This window comes from Panicum hallii, chromosome 6, assembly GCF_002211085.1.
Source record: "Panicum hallii strain FIL2 chromosome 6, PHallii_v3.1, whole genome shotgun sequence".
NCBI classification, from domain to species: Eukaryota; Viridiplantae; Streptophyta; class Magnoliopsida; order Poales; family Poaceae; genus Panicum; species Panicum hallii.
In genome coordinates, this window is record NC_038047.1 from 45,567,711 (window position 1) to 45,584,650 (window position 16,940).

At 47.0% G+C, this 16,940-nt stretch overlaps 2 protein-coding genes and 1 pseudogene across 2 annotated transcripts; 1 reads left to right on the plus strand and 2 right to left on the minus strand.

Annotated features, from left to right (window-relative positions):
• Positions 1-6,576: 6,576 nt before the first annotated feature.
• Positions 6,577-6,954, minus strand: LOC112898404 (alpha carbonic anhydrase 8-like). The gene has a single exon (XM_025966726.1). The coding sequence runs from the start codon at positions 6,952-6,954 to the stop codon at positions 6,577-6,579; it is 378 nt and encodes a 125-aa protein (XP_025822511.1).
• Positions 6,955-8,374: 1,420 nt separating this feature from the next.
• On the plus strand, positions 8,375-13,101 carry LOC112898405 (inorganic phosphate transporter 1-6-like). Its single transcript, XM_025966727.1, is given in 5 exon segments — positions 8,375-8,435; positions 9,759-10,510; positions 10,543-10,656; positions 10,658-10,792; positions 13,075-13,101. Coding segments are annotated over 5 exon segments (1,086 nt in total). The 5' UTR covers positions 8,375-8,377.
• A 555-nt stretch (positions 13,102-13,656) lies between these two features.
• On the minus strand, positions 13,657-16,519 carry LOC112896595 (annotated as a pseudogene).
• Positions 16,520-16,940: the final 421 nt, after the last annotated feature.

Below are 16,940 nucleotides of genomic sequence, written 5' to 3' on the forward strand. Positions count from 1 at the left end.
CGTACCCCGCAGCCCCCGAGCCTTGAACCCAAATCTCCCAGGTTTGGGAAAAAGGATCCAAGAATCGTGGCATTGGTGTTACTCTGAAATCCCGAGAAGAACTCTTCGCTTTCTGCATAATGAAAGTAAGCCTCCCGCTGGTTTATTTAACCGCGCGGTGACTTAAAGTTTCTTCTGCACTCTCAGTCTTCATATGAGTCTTCTTCGAGTAGTTTTGCGGCGTCCAGCCCCCGAGCTTACGAGCTAGGAGAGCCGAAGGAGCCATGTCGAGTAGTGCGCATCGCCCAGCCCCCAAGCCTGGGAACTAGCAGAACTGTGATGGCACGCCGTGCTGCCTGGAGGGTTGTTGCCGAAGCTTGATCTGAAAAAAGACAATGCATACATTATGTAGCATAGTGCGAAGATACCGAGTAGTACTCAGTAATAATATGAAGGAACCAAAATTTATTCGGTGTAAAAATTTCGCGTCTTGCTCTTGCTAGGCCATGTAATTTCCCCGGCCAGTTAGCCTGTTACGTTTAAGCACCTGATCCCTGATGGCCATAGACCATAGCGTAGGGAGCTCAACCGCATGCACGCGTAGGAGCATAGGCTTACAGAAGAGTCGAGGTTTCACGGATTAAGGCGTGTGCTACCCGAGTACTTTAGCAACCATTAAGAGAAGGCAAAGAAGTCGTCATGCGACAAAGAGGATGCGCGGTGCGCATAAAGTAGTCGGCGATGTGTAGCTCTGGAGGGTTTTGTACCCATCGAGAGATATACACGCATAAGTAGTCGGCAAGGGCGTGTGTGGCAACACGCAAAGATCTATACTTCCATAGGGCGTAGTCCCATGAAGCCTCCAGCACTCAGAACACAACCTTGTGGCGTAGCCTCCGTAGTCAGTGTCATAAGGCCGTGGCAAAGCCGCCAGCACTCGGTGCATCAAGTCTGTGGCAGAGCCTCCAGTACTCAGTGCACCAAAGCTGTGGCTGTCGGTCTAGCATCCCAGGAGCAGTCGATCAGGGCGTAGCCCCCGAGGATTTCATGCCCAACGAGAGGCGTACCCGAAAAGGTAGCCGATCCTATGAAGAACAAGTCGGAAAAGGTATAAATCACTTAGCTTGATTCGTGGACGAATATTGACGAAGCCGTGGAGCTCGTTGATGGAGCTGCGATGGTTTGTTGACGAAGCTCGACTAGTCGGAGTCGATTCCGACTAGTTTTCAAGTCGAGACGAGTAGTTGAAGTAGTCGTCGGCGGGCTGCCGATCGTCCTCGCGAAGTCAAAGTAGTCGAACTCGTCGCTGCTGCGCGTGGATATTGCAGCACAAGCCGAAGTTGAACCGGGTCGTCGAGGTCGACTGCGGCGGTGCATCGACGTTGCAGCGCGAGGTGAAGTTGAGCTGAGTAGTCGAGATCGATGTAGCCGTTCGCTGAAGGATCCGATCTCGAACTCGATGAATCGACTCGTCGATGCACATGCATGAAGGTAGCAATCCGCCACCTGGTGAACTAGAAAGATGCCGCCGAGTTCGCCGGTGGATCTTCGATGCGCTCCCCTACCTGGCGCGCCAGCTGTCGGTGTTTAACCGGCTGCCCACCGAGGGATATGCCCAAGGTGGTAAGTTTTGGGTGAGGAGACGCCGAGATCAGGAACTCGAAGGTGCAAGGAACACGAAACTTAGACAGGTTCGGGCCGCACGGAGCGTAACACCCTACGTCCTGTATGGTTTGTATTGCCTTTGATGTAGAATGACCTAATGATCTTCTGTTTTTAGGGGGGGTCCCTGACCTCCCTTATATATCCGAGAGGTCAGAGTTACAAAGATGCTAACCAACCCCCGTCGAGGGATCATACCAGAGCATATCTCGAGTAGATCCTCTCCGTGTTGGTTAGCTCTATCTCCTATTTAAACGGGATAAACAAGAGATAAACAAAATGAATAAGAGATAAGACGGGCTTAATCTCTTAAACTTCGTAACGTGCCCAGCCCGGTGGCCCCGGGTCTGACAATGGGTGCTGGCCCCCTGGTGCATGGCGACGCCCAGGGAGGAGGGGAAAACGGAGAGGAGGTCGAGGGGGTCCGATTCCGGCCCTCACCTCATGCGGAGACGGTCTACGAAGGACTGTCCACGGAGATGGGTGGTGGCCGGCAATGGTGAGCGGCGGCGACGAGCTGCAGCGTGAGATAGAGGAGGGGAGGTGATGGGGCGTGTGGGCGGAGTGAGGGGCGGCTCGGGGGCTGATTTATAGGCCAAGAGGGAGAGGCCGGCATGGGAGGGTCACGGGTAGTATAGGAACCTCGCCACTAATGGCGGCCGGGATGCTCGGGGATAAGGCGCAAGCTACGAGGGCGAGGGGATGGAGACGGAGACGGACCGGCGCAGCAGCGGGTCACACGCCGGCTTGGCGTGCACGGGCAGCAAGCACGCAGTGGCACAGCGAGCAGCGGCGGCCGCGGCGGCCATGGCGTGACGCGGGCGGCGCGATGCGAGCGCGCGTGCACAGCCAGCAACGGGAGCAGCGGCGAGTCGTGCGCTGGCCCGCGCGCGCGCAATGAGCGGGCTACAGCTCGAGCAGGCAGCACGCATGTGCTCATTTAAATAATAAAAAAATTATTTTTATTTATTTTTTAAAATTTTCACACAGTAGCTCAACAATTTAAATAAGCAAAGATATAAAATTTAAATTGTTGCGTTACACAGTCTCTTCGATTTTCCGGGCGTTACACAAAAAAATTGTTGCGTTACTCAACAATTTAAATAAGCAGGCGGGAGAATTACAAGAGAGAAATAAAATGGATTTGAACAAAATATGAGAAAAGAAAAGAGGGGACACGCGCGCGGCATCGACGATCGCGGCCGGGCAGGCGCACGCGGCCGACCGCGACACAATGGTGATGCGACAGGATGGCGGGGCCGGTGGAAAAGGAAAAGGAACGGGCGGTTCCGCGGAAAAAGAGGAAGAGACTGCGCAATGTCGGGATGACGGAAAATCGGGAGGTGGGCTTCGGGAGCTCGAGCGGCGGAAAAGGTCTAAAAGAATTTTAAGCAAGTGATTAGTAATACAATTTAAATAAGATAAATACGCGGGCGTTACATCGTCGGAGTGGTGAAGAGCAACTCTAGTAGAATCGAGGTTTGGAGAGGCTTATTTATTCAAGCCGGCTCAAGATCAAGTGTGGTTCTTGATAAAGGAACGGTTGAAGCTTTGAGTCCACCTCAACATGGATTAAGGGTGGCAGGTAAGTCATCGAGTGCCCGGTTACTTCTTTGCTCAATTTATTCTTACATTTTACTTTGAGCACTTTACCTTACTAGAGATTGAATTCCTACTTGTCACCCTATGTTGCAAAACCCCAATAGTGATAGGTTTTAGTAGGAATAGAAGCTCACTTGTGTTACTATTTAAATTTACTTAGTGTATGTGATTTTAGTTAATACTGCCTATTCGCCCCCCTCCAGTCAGTATGCTTGATCCTACACCTATGCACCTTATTGAGCGCTGCGACGAAGGGGTCGAAGCCCTGGTACTTCCTGCTGACCCTAACACTGGCGTGTGCCACGGGCGACGACGATGAGGTGGGCGACGTCACGGCTGAGGCGCCCGCTGAGTAGGCCGGCCGGCACCACGCCGCCCCCGCTTCCCGCCTTCGCCCGCCGCCATCTACCACTGCCTCGCCATGGAGCTCAAGCAGCTCCAATAGCGGTCGGTGGTGGTGCGCCAATTTCCAGCCGGGGACCAAGCGAAACTAGTGGGAAGGGGGCTGGGACGGTGATGGAGTAAGTAGGAAGGATGCTTGCTAGACGAATCGGGCGGGGAAGGCCGGTGGACGCCGGATTTGGCTCGGCGTTGTTCGAGCGGAAGAGGAGGAAGGGAGGGGATCAGAGTGAGGGAGGTGCTTGGGGTGGAATGAACTCAAAAGTTAAAGATGAATAAAATTGCGGGGTTTTTTAAATTTTTGCCACCGTAGCGCCACATGGCATGCCACGTCGTCGTTGGATGCTTGCGTGGCGTGTTTGGGATCTCGGATGGAACACTTAACATGGTTTAGGGATCCGGATGGATGATTTTATAGTTTAGGGATCTAGGTGAAACTGCGGACGAGTTTGGGGACTTGGGGTGCAATTTACTCATTTACTACTACTATTTGTATGTGTTTGATTATGAGGCAAAGTGGGACAAGGAGAGATCCATCCTATTTTTTAGATGTTTGGATGAGAGTCATATGGGATAGCTAGAGTCATCCCCTAATAAGAATATTCCACCGATATACAAGATGAGCTCATCCCTCCGCATCGAGGGGCTGGGCTCGTCCCACTTCAACGCCGTCATTTGCCGTCTCGCGCGCGTGAAGGACGAGCAGGAGCCAGCTGGAATTAATTAAGGCGGCGGTGGCAGCCAAGCTCAGGAAAGGCCGGCGCTGTCAAGGCCTGTGCAAGTGCCACAGCTAGCAGGGGCGAGCTCAAGCTCTACCTTGACCGCGACTGCCAGCCGAGGCGGGAGCGAGGGTGAGCTTGAGCTCCACCTCGGTCACGATGGCTAGCGGGGGTGAGCTCGAGCTCTGCCTTGGCCACGCTTCATGGCTAGACATGGAGCGGGAAGGAAAGGGAGGAGAAGATGACGGGGCATGGTCATATGAAGGAGGAGGAGGAGGAGGAGGAGGAGGAGGATGGTTGTGTAGAGGATAAGGTGCTCCGGGGGAAAAAAAATAAAGAAACATGACACGCTATTTAGAGTGGGTAATAGTGTTACTACTATCGTCGTTCATCCTATCCTCTTAATCCCTCCAACCAAATAAAAAATAGAGTCATCCCTGATCTTAACGAAACACTAACCGTAACGATTTCATTTAAAGAAATAAGGATGGGATCATATCCCTCCCACTCCAACTCAGGACCAAACACACACTCACTTTCCTGTACTACTGCGTCTGCCAATCTATATCGGTGATATGATGAAGCAAGGCGGAGCTACACATATTTATTGATGTCAGCTGACATCGATGATTTCGTGCAAAATCAGTGAGGAATCACTATTTTGCACTGTTCATATGTGGAGCTGACAACTTTGTACAGAGCTGACATCGGTAGTTTGGTCTGCTAGCTCCGCCCCTGTGATGAAGGTAGGTCAGGGCGCTGCGCGCGTGCATAAAGCAAAGCAAAGCTGCTACCTCCCTCCGATCCCTTTGCAATTGCTTTCCTCCTTCCATTCCATCCCATCCATCCATCAGCATCTCGATCGCTATCTAGCAATCTAGACCTAACTAGCTCCTCCATCCATCACCATGCTGGTGCATGTCACAAATTAATTAAGTTGCCCGGCCCGGCCTGGCCTCCTCTTAAAGCAATTCCACAAATGAAGTAGCTAGGCTAGGCCCATAACAGAAATGAGCCCATCTGTACGTATATCCTTCCTAGCTTAATTATCTGAAAACACGCACGCACTACAGGCTGGGGTGATTCCTATATAATATAATCGATCGATCGATCGAAGCGAAATTTACACTGCTAGCTGCAGGACGCTGACAGCCCCCAGCACACAGCTATATTATTAGCTCGTCAATTATTATGCCTCAAAAAACTAAATAATCACGCATGCAGGTCGTCCACGATGATTTCATTTAGTGGTACTCCCTCTCGTGTGGGTCTGCTGGGCACCTATGCGTATGCGCATGCTGGTGGAGCTGGCAGGGATCGCGGGTCACCGTGCATTGGCACGCTCCTGACCGCCAGTAATAACGGTGCTACGGGCATCAATTTTCTTCTTGAAGATGTTACCGTGAGAACATCAATCTAGAGAACAGATCCAGGTGGAAACCAATGAACCGCGTCGTCTTGGAGTCCTTGATGGTGATCTAAACCTGATCTGTTTGCGTAACAGAGATCGACTCAATGCGGTTTCTAGATCGCAGGATGACCGGACATCATAGGACCATCGAGAATCCTTACATCAAGAATTTCTAAGAAGGCCGCTGATGTAAGCTATTTGTTACTGCATGAGAACCAAAGCAAGGTTGAAGGAAGGACGGAGAAGTACTCGTGTAAAGCTTCTGGCTTTGTGGCCAGATGCGTTCATTTGTGATCGTAGACATTTATTTTTGAATGTTCAAGATCAGATTTTTTTCCTTAATCTAAAAGTAGTACTCCATCTGTCTCAAATTATAATTTGTTTTGGTTTTTTAGATACATAATTTTTCTAAATATACTGTACATCTGGATGCATATAACAAAATATATATATTTAGTTAGAAAAATTAAAATGAATTGTAATTTGGAACAGATGGAGTAGAATCTTAGTTCACAAATGAAGCTTATATATATTCTAAACGTCATACATTTAAGGCATAGCATGGATATATATTTCTCGCGAATCGTCATACATTTAACATTGCACACGTACAATCAAATCAAACAGAACACGCTTTTCTATAGATATATCATTATAGATAATTGGGACACACAATACACCAAGTACACGGTCGAGGTAGTAGGCATACATGCATATGCACGCGGATCGAGGTGCCGCTGAATGCTTGCTTGCCTATTTATTTATTTATAATCCCCTGCAGCTTGCTTGCTTATAGATAATACTTCAGTTGCCGTCGTCAGGTGTGCCCGTCGAGTATGCCGGTGGCTTGGGCTTGGGCTTGGGGCCTCCTGGCTGAGGCTCCGGCTTCGGCTTCGGGTAGGGCTGCGGCATGGGCTTTGGTTTGGTGGGTTGTTCTGGAGTTGGTTTTGGATGCGGTGTGGGCTTTGTTGGGTGGTCTGGTTCTGGCTGTGGCTTGGGTTGGTAGGGCTGATGAGGCATGGGTTTCTTGGGCTGGTCGCCGGGTTGTGGCTTAGTATTAGGAGGCTTTGGAGCAACCACCACCGGCTTGTCATCAGCAGAAGCAGAGGCCACCGCGGCCTCATCGGCGGCGGCCACCACCGCCATCACGAGGAGGACGAAGCACAACAGCGTCGTCTTCATCACTAGCTCTCTGGCCTTGTGTGTGTACTGCTTGCTGCTGCTTGTTGTTGCACAGATAGAAATGCAGGACGATCGAGACTATTATTTATAGGCGGATTCAGCTAACCATTGTGGGACGCGTAGGTACGTGCACGCCAGCAGCAGGATCGGATCGGATCGGAACGGATCAAAAGGAAAGCAAGAAAAAGAGGCCGCCCAGCATGCTGGCCGGTAAATAAAGGATCGGACACCTGGCTGGCTCGCTCCATCCATGATCACATAATAAAAAGAATGAACGACTGACTAATTACTAGCTATGGTGTTACATCGCTGTCAATGCATTTACCAGAATGGCGTGGGCCAAGTTACTAAAAAATTATGATCAACCTATTAGAATCTTATATACTTGAGTTATGATAATGCCTCTTGAACTAGGACTTACATGACAGTTTACTATATAATACTATAATTGGGAAAGATGGTTTGAATATATCTCTGGTATCTTGGCAGAATATGTATGCATTTCCACAATGGATAATACATATGGTGGATTACCATAATACACTAATCTAGAAAGATGGATTAACTATATACATTAATCTTATTTTAGCGGCACATATACAATAACTTAGAAACATCACACACTAATGGACATTAGCTTTTTTTAGCCGAATAGAAACATTAACTATATACACTTACATCCGGAATTTGATAGAATCATTCAGAGCTTCTCTCATTCAGTTGCAGCTGGTTGGCTAGATATATATGGAACTCAGATCAATGCACAGTTCCCGTTGGCTGCTCTTAGGTGAGCTCATCTTGCGCAGAACTTGACACAAAGGCCTCATCACCCGAAAACTTCATAGTAACAAGGAGAATACTAAACAATACATTGATTTCAAATTTCTAATATTTACAGGAATCACATTACATGTGGCTATCTAAAATTGTTTAGAAGTTACTAAATGATGGGTAGATATGCATCACTGTGCATACTTTTGTCCGAACTATAGTAACATAGCATTGTGTCGTAATTTTCTAACTATGACTTACTATAAACATAATTCAGATAAGCAATTAGCATGAATTTGCTATAACATTGACCAAGTTCCGACACAATTCAAATTTTAGTTCCGTGATACATAAGGGCCAGATCTAGATATGGTGAAATCGGCTTACTTCAAAAGTAGTAGTAAATTATATGGTGAATTTGCTAGAAATTATGAAAAATTACTAGAATTATCTACTGCCAAATTACTAGAATTTGCTAGAAGGACAATGAAGGTCTACTGGTCTAGTAAAATTACTAGAATTATCTACTGTCAAGTTATGAAAATTTAGGAAAAGTTAGTAAACGGTAATCTCTATATACGATTCATGCACCAGCCAAAAGAGAGCCCCAGAATCAGATCGACCAACAAAGCATTCAGCAAGCAAGCCGGCAATGGCTGCCGGCGACCTGCAGGTGCTCACGGCGGTCGACGCCGCCAAGATGCAATCACTACCGGAAAAAAGATCTTTGCCGAGTGTCAAGTGTTTTGCCGAGTGTTTTTTTCGACACTCGGCAAAAAGCCTCTTTGCCGAGTGCTTTTTTTGACACTCAGCAAAGAAGCTTTTTGCCGAGTGACTTTTTTCGACACTCGGCAAAAAATCCCTTTGCCGAGTGTTTTTTTAGAACACTAGATAAAGATAATTTTCAAATCATATTTTGAAGTAGTAAATTAATTCAAATAAAAATATTTTCAACTATAAAGTTGTATAACTCATCAAGATGCACAATTTTTGTTTTGGACATTTCTTCATTTGATAAAATAAATATAAATTTATTCACAAAACATATATATCTCTCTCGTAATTTATGAAACTATAAGTGAGATATACAAGATTTGTGAACAATATTAGAATTATCATGTCAGATGAAGAAATGATAAAATAACTAAAATAAACTTTGTAGATCTTGAGAAGTTATAAGATTTTACAGTTGGCAACATTTTAATTTGAAGTCATCTTGTCAACAAAAACTACATCTGAATTTACAAAATTTAAAATTCGAATTTTGCAAATGACCTCGAATGGAAAAACCATCAAAATTAAAGTTGTAGATCTCAAAAAGTTATGAAAGTTTGTAGTTTACAACCTTTTGATTTGAAATCATTGTGTCATATTAAAATACGTTTGAAGTTTTCAAATTTGAAATTCAAATTTTGTAAACGATCTCGGATGAAGAAACTACCAAAATAAAAGTTGTAGATTTTGAAAAGTTATGCCACTTTATAGTTAACAACCTTTTCATTTGAATTTATTTACTATCTCAAACAAACAATTTACACTCGGTTAATTATAATATGTGGAGAATAAAAACGTAATGTTGACACATTTGGTCCAATGGTGCAGTGGTAGAAGGAGTTGTTTGTGTGCAGGAGGTCGTGAGTTCAAAACCTATTATTGATAACTTATGGGTTAATAGCTGGCTGTGCATGCCCCCCAATAATTTTTTTTCCTATTTCTTTTTTTGAATTTTTTCCGATTTATATTTTGCCGAGTGCTTCTCTTTGCTGAGACCGACGAAATCGCTGCCGAGTGCCCTTTGCCGAGTGTAATCGGGGCTTTGCCGAGTGTCCCACGGCAAAGGGGCTGAATCCGGTAGTGAATGGTAGCACTCCACGGCATGGTTTTAAATCGTCGGCTAAGGCGTTTAGCAGTAGGGCTGCTGTTACGACGTTTAGCATGTTATAGCCAGTTTTAACGGACTAAATATCGTAGCGGCTGCTCTTCCCGGCACTTATAGCCGTCTGAAGCGGCACCTATACCCAGCTATTTTTAAAACCTCTTCACGGCCGTCGTCGTCGCCGGCATGGGCTTCTTCACCGACGCCTACGACCTCTTCTGCATCTCCCTCGTCACCAAGCTCCTCGGACGCATCTACCACCGCGTCGACGGCTCCGCGGCACCCGGCACCCTCCCGCCCCACGTCTCCGCCGCCGTCAACGGCGTCGCTTTCGTGGGGTGGGCAGTGGGCACGCTCTCAGGGCAGCTCTTCTTCGGCTGGCTGGGCGACAAGCTCGGCCGTAAGAAGGTCTATGGCATGACGCTCATGCTCATGGTCCTCTGCTCCCTCGCCTCGGGCCTCTCCCTGGGCCACACCCCGGCCTCCGTCATGGCCACGCTCTGCTTCTTCCGCTTCTGGCTCGGCTTCGGCATCGGCGGCGACTACCCGCTCTCCGCCACCATCATGTCCGAGTACGCCAACAAGAGGACGCGAGGGGCCTTCATCGCCGCCGTCTTCGCCATGCAGGGCTTCGGCATCATGGCCGGCGGCCTCGTTGCCATCGTGGTGTCCGCCGCGTTCAAGGCCCGCTTCCCGGCCCCCGCGTACGACGCCGACCCCGCCGGCTCCACGCGGCCGCAGGCCGACTTGGTGTGGAGGATCATCGTCCTGATGCTGGGCGCGATGCCGGCGGCGCTGACCTACTACTGGCGCACCAGGATGCCCGAGACAGCGCGGTACGCGGCGCTGGTGGCCAAGAACACCAAGCAGGCCTGCTCCCGCGAAGAACCAACAGCAGCAGCAGCAAGAGTTCGGAACCTCAAACGAAGAAACAGCAGCAGCAGCAGCAGCAGCAAGAGTTCGGGCTCTTCTCCCGCGAGTTCCTCCGGCGCCATGGCGTCCACCTGCTGGGCACGTCGGCGACGTGGTTCCTGCTGGACATCGCCTTCTACTCGCATGCAGAACCTGTTCCAGAAGGACATGTTCAGCGCGGTGGGGTGGATCCCCAAGGCGGCGAGGATGAGCGCGCTGGAGGCGCTGATCGCGCTGTGTGGCACGGTGCCGGGCTATGTTAGGAATAAACCCGCCATGGTTTGTCCATGGTGGTGTGTGCACTATAACACGTATGCTATTAGGTGGCATTTTAAAATGCCTCAGAAGGCCTGAAAGACGCCCTGGAAAAGTAGGCGCTTGTAAAAACGCTAAGATTATTGATGAAGGGGAAGTCATTGGAGGCGTATTCCAAAAACGCCTCAAAAGATGCATGTAGAGGCATTCCCAAAACACCTCAAAGCATGATAGCAGGCGTTTTCAAAAAACGCCTCAAAGCTTCTTTCAAGGCTATCCAGAGACGCCTAAAAGAATTCTTAAGGCATTTTTTTAATACATGATGTTCGTAACGAAATTGTCATGAATCACAAAATTGCACAATTATCCAATCTTGTTGTTCTCAACATAAAAGGACAACAAAAGCAACACTGCTAGAGGATATCATCATAAATTTTGCACATAGCAACTGTGTGTACTTATAATAGCAAAATACATAATTACACCAATATTTCCGATGCCTCGTTGATGTCCATCACACAACAATATCCATATATGTCCTAACAGATAAAAACTCAATGTTTGATCATCGTCATCCATCTGCTCCAAGCAAACAGAGATAACAGGCCAATGCTTGATCAAATCGTCCTCCATCTGCTGCAAGCAAAAAAAAGATAACAGCTCAATGCTTGATCAACTCGTCATTCATCTGCAGCAAGCAAAAAAAAAGAAGAATGAATAGTACCATGTAGCTCAAAATAGTAAGTACAGTTATCAAGTGACTGACAACCCTAACAAGAGGGAAAACAGCTTGCTAATTTTGTTTCAGATCATAGAAGCTTTAAGTGCAGCTTTCAGTGACTAAATTTTAAGTGCATAATCATCTCAACACGAAAGGCACACAAGCTCAATTTTAGCTCGATCACTGACTGCAAACTTAGTTAAGATCAAATGGCAGGAAAATGCACTAATAAGTTGAAAGGAAGTAGGATGGTTAATTTAAGTCAAAATCAAGTACAGTAAAAACCTAGCATTGACAGAAACAAGTAGGGTGGTTAATTTAATGGCAACGGTGAAACAGTGAAAGTGAAAGTCTCAAACAGTGAATACCACAAACTTGTGTGCATCATTTGGTGCAGCAATGTTAATCCACCTGGTGATCAAATGGCTCGCACACCAAATTACTTTGGAGACAGATTGGCTCACAGCGTGCATGGCTTTCAATTCAAATGCTGAGAATTGGTCCTGCCTAGCCCTGCTGTTAAAAGATGTAAAAGTAAAAGTGCAGTCCAGTAAAAATTATATTTGATCGCTCGAAGGATTAACAAGCACTAAACACCCGCAGTCCAGTAAAAATCAGATTGCCTTAAAAGGCAGCCAGCTACCAGCATCTAGTTGCTCAAACTGCAATCTGGTCAGGAAAAGCATGCACTTCCACCAGGTGACGATGATATGCCTACAGAATATGTATGATTAATAGAAGAAAGACACAGATAGGAGATAAAGATCACTCTCCTGGAAGAGATGTAAACCACAATCGCTCAGTCAGGCTGATCTCTACAAATATTTGCTTTTTGTTAACCATGGTAGCAGCATTAATTTCTTGACAAATTGTGTTTAAGGACTCAATGCTTATGCAATACCATTCATTTTTGTGACTCATACATCGACCCTTACTTCATCTACTGTAAGTAAAATGCATGTTTGATAAATTCTTCAGGAGTGTAATTTGTGTTCATCGATTGATCACAGATCTATATTTCCAGGAAAAAAGGGTGAGTTAAAAGCTAAAAACCCCTAAGGATATACTGCCTACTGACTGCAGGCTACCTGTGGTGTTGCCATCAACCATCAGATTATACCAGATACTACGTTTCTGAGCTATGGCACAAGACTACAACTACGACCTGATGGCAACATCCTGATATGATCAAACAGCTTCTGTAGAGTTAACTTTGTAGTACTAACAGTGACAAATCATTTACAACCTGAAGTAATTTTCCTGAACATATTATCCATTCAATCACATATACCCATCAATTGTGCAGATTTAGTACCAATTTCAAATAGTACTTCCAGGGGCAGTCGCGAAATATCAGGCGCTTTCCCGTACGGGAGGAGGCTCAGGTGTTTTACAATACCGCATACGTAAGGGTGTTTTATGCATATATTACATAGTTTCAAAGGCGTTCTCGTCAAATCGCCTCATAACCTATCTGGACTGGATGCTTTTGAGGCGTTTTCGTCAAAGCGCCTCAAAATTTTTGCTAACAAGGCGTTTATGAATCAGTACTGTGTGTGCTGTAGTGGTGTCTGTGTTCGTGCAGGGAGGAGATGTCCGGGCGTGCAGCTAGCTGCATGCGTGCATGTGCATGCATACAAGCCTGCTGTCACTGTTAGCTGCTTTCGTTCTCAGTTAGCTGATGGATGGAGCTAGCGAGCTTGTCGTCAAAGCATTTCGATTACAGCACGTAGTATGTACGTGCTCCTAGCTACCTCCTATATACAATTAGATAATAATTAAAGCTCCTAACCGAACCTCAGCTCGATCGAGATTCAGGTTTTGCGACCCAATGCAAATCTGTTTGAAAGCATTTCTTATACATGCAGTGGATGCGACTGTACCTCCGGTAGGTCAGTTAGGGCATCAGCCCGATCTTAAGATGGGTCCCACGGACCCTAAGGCCGGCTCCTCCTCTTTTGTGTTTAGGAGTCAGATAGACAGACAGACAGATAAAGTGGAATATACTGTTTGAGTGAATAAAATGGAATTGATTTTGTTTTTCTCTTCATCTAAGTAACATGCATGCAGTAGCTTAATTTTGCTCGGAAAAGTACATTTTTGCACCAATTTAGGGATGAAAACGGACAATCGGTCGACTCCGCGAATTCTAGGAAATCACGCGATCGACTGAAACTTGTTGTAGCACATCATTTTTCTATAAAGAAAAATAACTGGATCGTCGTAATAACTGCATAATCCATCTGTTATACATACTAGATAGGAGTACATCGTAACTGGATAATCCATCATGTAGTATGTAGTAATCATGCTCTTCGGATAATCTCCTGCTTGCAATTAATAAATTATTAATCAGACAGCAGATAGACCAGGAGCCTTCCCACCTTGTCACCGCCTGCTTCTAACACACCCAGATCTCAAGAGCAACCTGGTTTATCAGCCTGAAGTCATGGCTCACCAGGACCACACCGCCGTCCCACTCGTTCAGCGCCTCCGCTAGGGAGTCGATAGTCTCGATGTCCAGATGGTTCGTCGGCTCGTCCAGCAGCAGCAGTTGCGGCTGCCTGCATGCCAGCCACGCAAAGATGACACGGCTCCTCTGCCCATCGGACAGATTCCTCATCGGCATCACCTGAGCCTTCCCCGGCAGCCCAAACTTACCAACCGCAGCTCTCATCCTCTCTTCTCCGTTCCCAGGGTATTCCTTCACCATGTACTCCAGGGCCGACATGTCCAGGTCCAGCTTCTCCGCCAGATGCTGATGGAACTGCGCGATGCGCAGGTGATTGTGCCGCCTCACCATACCATCCAATGGAGACAGCTCACCTGTCATCAGCTTCAGAAGGGTGCTCTTCCCTGCTCCATTGGGACAACCAGCGCAATTCTAGAGTCCAGATCAACACCAAAGTCGAGCTTCTTGTATAGCAGATTTGTCCCTAATAACAACCTTCTCGGTGAGCCCACCACGCTCCATCTTCGCGAGAGTCTTCTCCTTGCTCTGAGCCTGACGTGCAAGCTTTCCAGACCCGTGGCCGAACCGTGCAATGTACTCCTCCATCGAAGCAATCTGCTCCTGCTCCCATCTGTACTGCTTCATCTGATTCTCTTCAAGCTCGCACCGGGTCTGGACGTACTGGTCATAATTCCCAGTGTATAACTTGAGCTTCTTGTTCTGCATATGGATGATGTTCGTGCAAACTCCATTTAGAAAGTCCTGGGAGTGCGATATGACCACAAGTATGCGATCAAATTTCTTTAGCGTCTCTTCCAACCAGACACATCCCTCAAGATCTGCAAGCAAGCGCAGCGAATTAGTCCAAATGATGCGCACGGAAGCTGCAAGTCATTGTGTAAAGGAGATTTGGACTACATAAGTAGATTTCTAGTTCACAACAGTTGCAAGATAAGGACTACATTTCTATCCACATAAAACCTAGTTTTCTTATGGAGTTTCCATTCATTTAAAAATTAAAGAATCTTACCAAGATGGTTTGTGGGCTCATCAAGCAAAAGGATTGTTCGATTCATGAATAGTGCTCTAGCCAAAGCAATCCTCATACGCCGACCTCCAGAAAAATCGCGAGTTTTCTTTGCCTGCATTTGCTTGTTAAAACCTAAACCAAATAACATCTCAGCAGCACGCTTTTCAGCAGTAGATGCATCAATCGCTTCTAGACGCTCATACACACGATCCAACGCACCACCACCACCATCATCCTAAAAATGTGAGCCAAAGAAAAAAAATACGTGTTACTATGTAAGGGCGTTCTCCAGCATCAAGCAATAATTTGCAACAGCAGCGAGGCAGGATATAGAGGAGAAAAGGGTGTGTGAAGATAACATTTGTGTGAGAGAGTTCAAGAGCTGACCTGTGCAGCCAAAATTTCAGCCTCCTTCTCCAACTTCACTCTTTCTTCATCGCAACTAACAACAGCTTGCAGTGCAGACATGTCTGAGGCCTCAATCTCACGGGTGAGATGGTATATGTCCATGTGTTCAGGGATAGGGAGTTCTCTGCAACCTACTGCTGTGAGAAGAGTAGATTTTCCACATCCATTTAGTCCAAGTAAACCGTAACGCCTGAGGCCAATTAAAACCGTCAATGGTGTGCTCGAGCTGCACACTTGGTCATAACTGAATGGGTATAGGTGATGGTGTTGAGCTCTAACTCAGAATCCACAATAAGGTCATGGCCATGAAACGTCAACGAAAGAGACTCTATCTGCAACATTCAGACGATTGTATTAGGTTTCATTAGGTGATCAGTTGCTGAAGCGTTAAATGAAACGACCAGAACGGAAGGCAGCATGTAAATATTCCCTCATGAGTGTTTCACTTAATAAAGGGGGATGCCTCCTAAGTGGTGGCATGTAGGTTGTACCCAAAAGGCATGGGTACAACCATGAACTTGAATTACCTATTGACCTAAATGAACTTGAATTTGTATGCCTTATGCGCTGATCTGAATAAACTCGTATATCCTTGATAAAGGGAAGAGAAGAATACAAAACTGAAAGAAATGCTTGCGTGCACCCTTTTTTTCTCTTTCTACAACCAAAGAGATATCTCAAGGTTGAGCATATCAGATCTACTTCAAAATGGAAATGTAACGATGCAGACATGAATAACATGTATGGATATGGGGGTTGAAGTTGTTCAGAATTTGAGGCGGCAGCAAACGAGTAAGACAGAGATGGGGATGCTCACGTGGATGTCTCTGGAGAGCGGGTGGGAGGCGAGGACACCGGTGCAGGTGCGATCGGAGAGGTTGAGCGCGGCGACGGCATCGATGGACTTGGGCGGTGCTGCAGCTGCTCCCTTGGAGGAGGAGGAAGGGGCGACGGGTGCCTTGGCTCCCCTCTTGGCTGCGGCGGCGGCCTTCTTCTTGCTGGCGTCGGAGACCATGATGATGCTGGCCTTGAGCAGTTGGGCGGGAGGGAGGTGGAGGGCGGAGGAAGAATGGTGGAGAAGAATCGGGAGGGCTGGCCAGGCGGGGGAAGGAAGCAGACGGGAAGGCACAGGCAGGGGAGAACTCTGCTACTCAAACCTCCACCGTGCTGACACTTGTTGGAGCCTTGGAGGACGAGGAAGCACAGCAGGCCGCTGCTGCCTCTCCTTTCGTCTTTGTGGGCCTTCTCCGTACTCTAGGTAGATGATGGGGGCCTAGTACTCCTACGCAGCAAATCGAATGGGCCTTTCGTTGCCAGTTCATTTATATAATCTGCTTGGTGAACGAAACTTGTTGGCAATGGCAATGGCAATGGCATGCCCTGAGATGCATACTATGGTACTGGCAAAAGGCCAATTAATGATGCTTTTGCAGCTAGCTCTGGTCGATCAGCTAGGTAGGTAGGTGTAAGTCTGAATTGAAGTTACAAGAAAGGGAAGGCAACATGCATGGTGTGAATTGAAGTGAAGGATGGTGGCCAAATGACAGTAATTTTTAGTCTG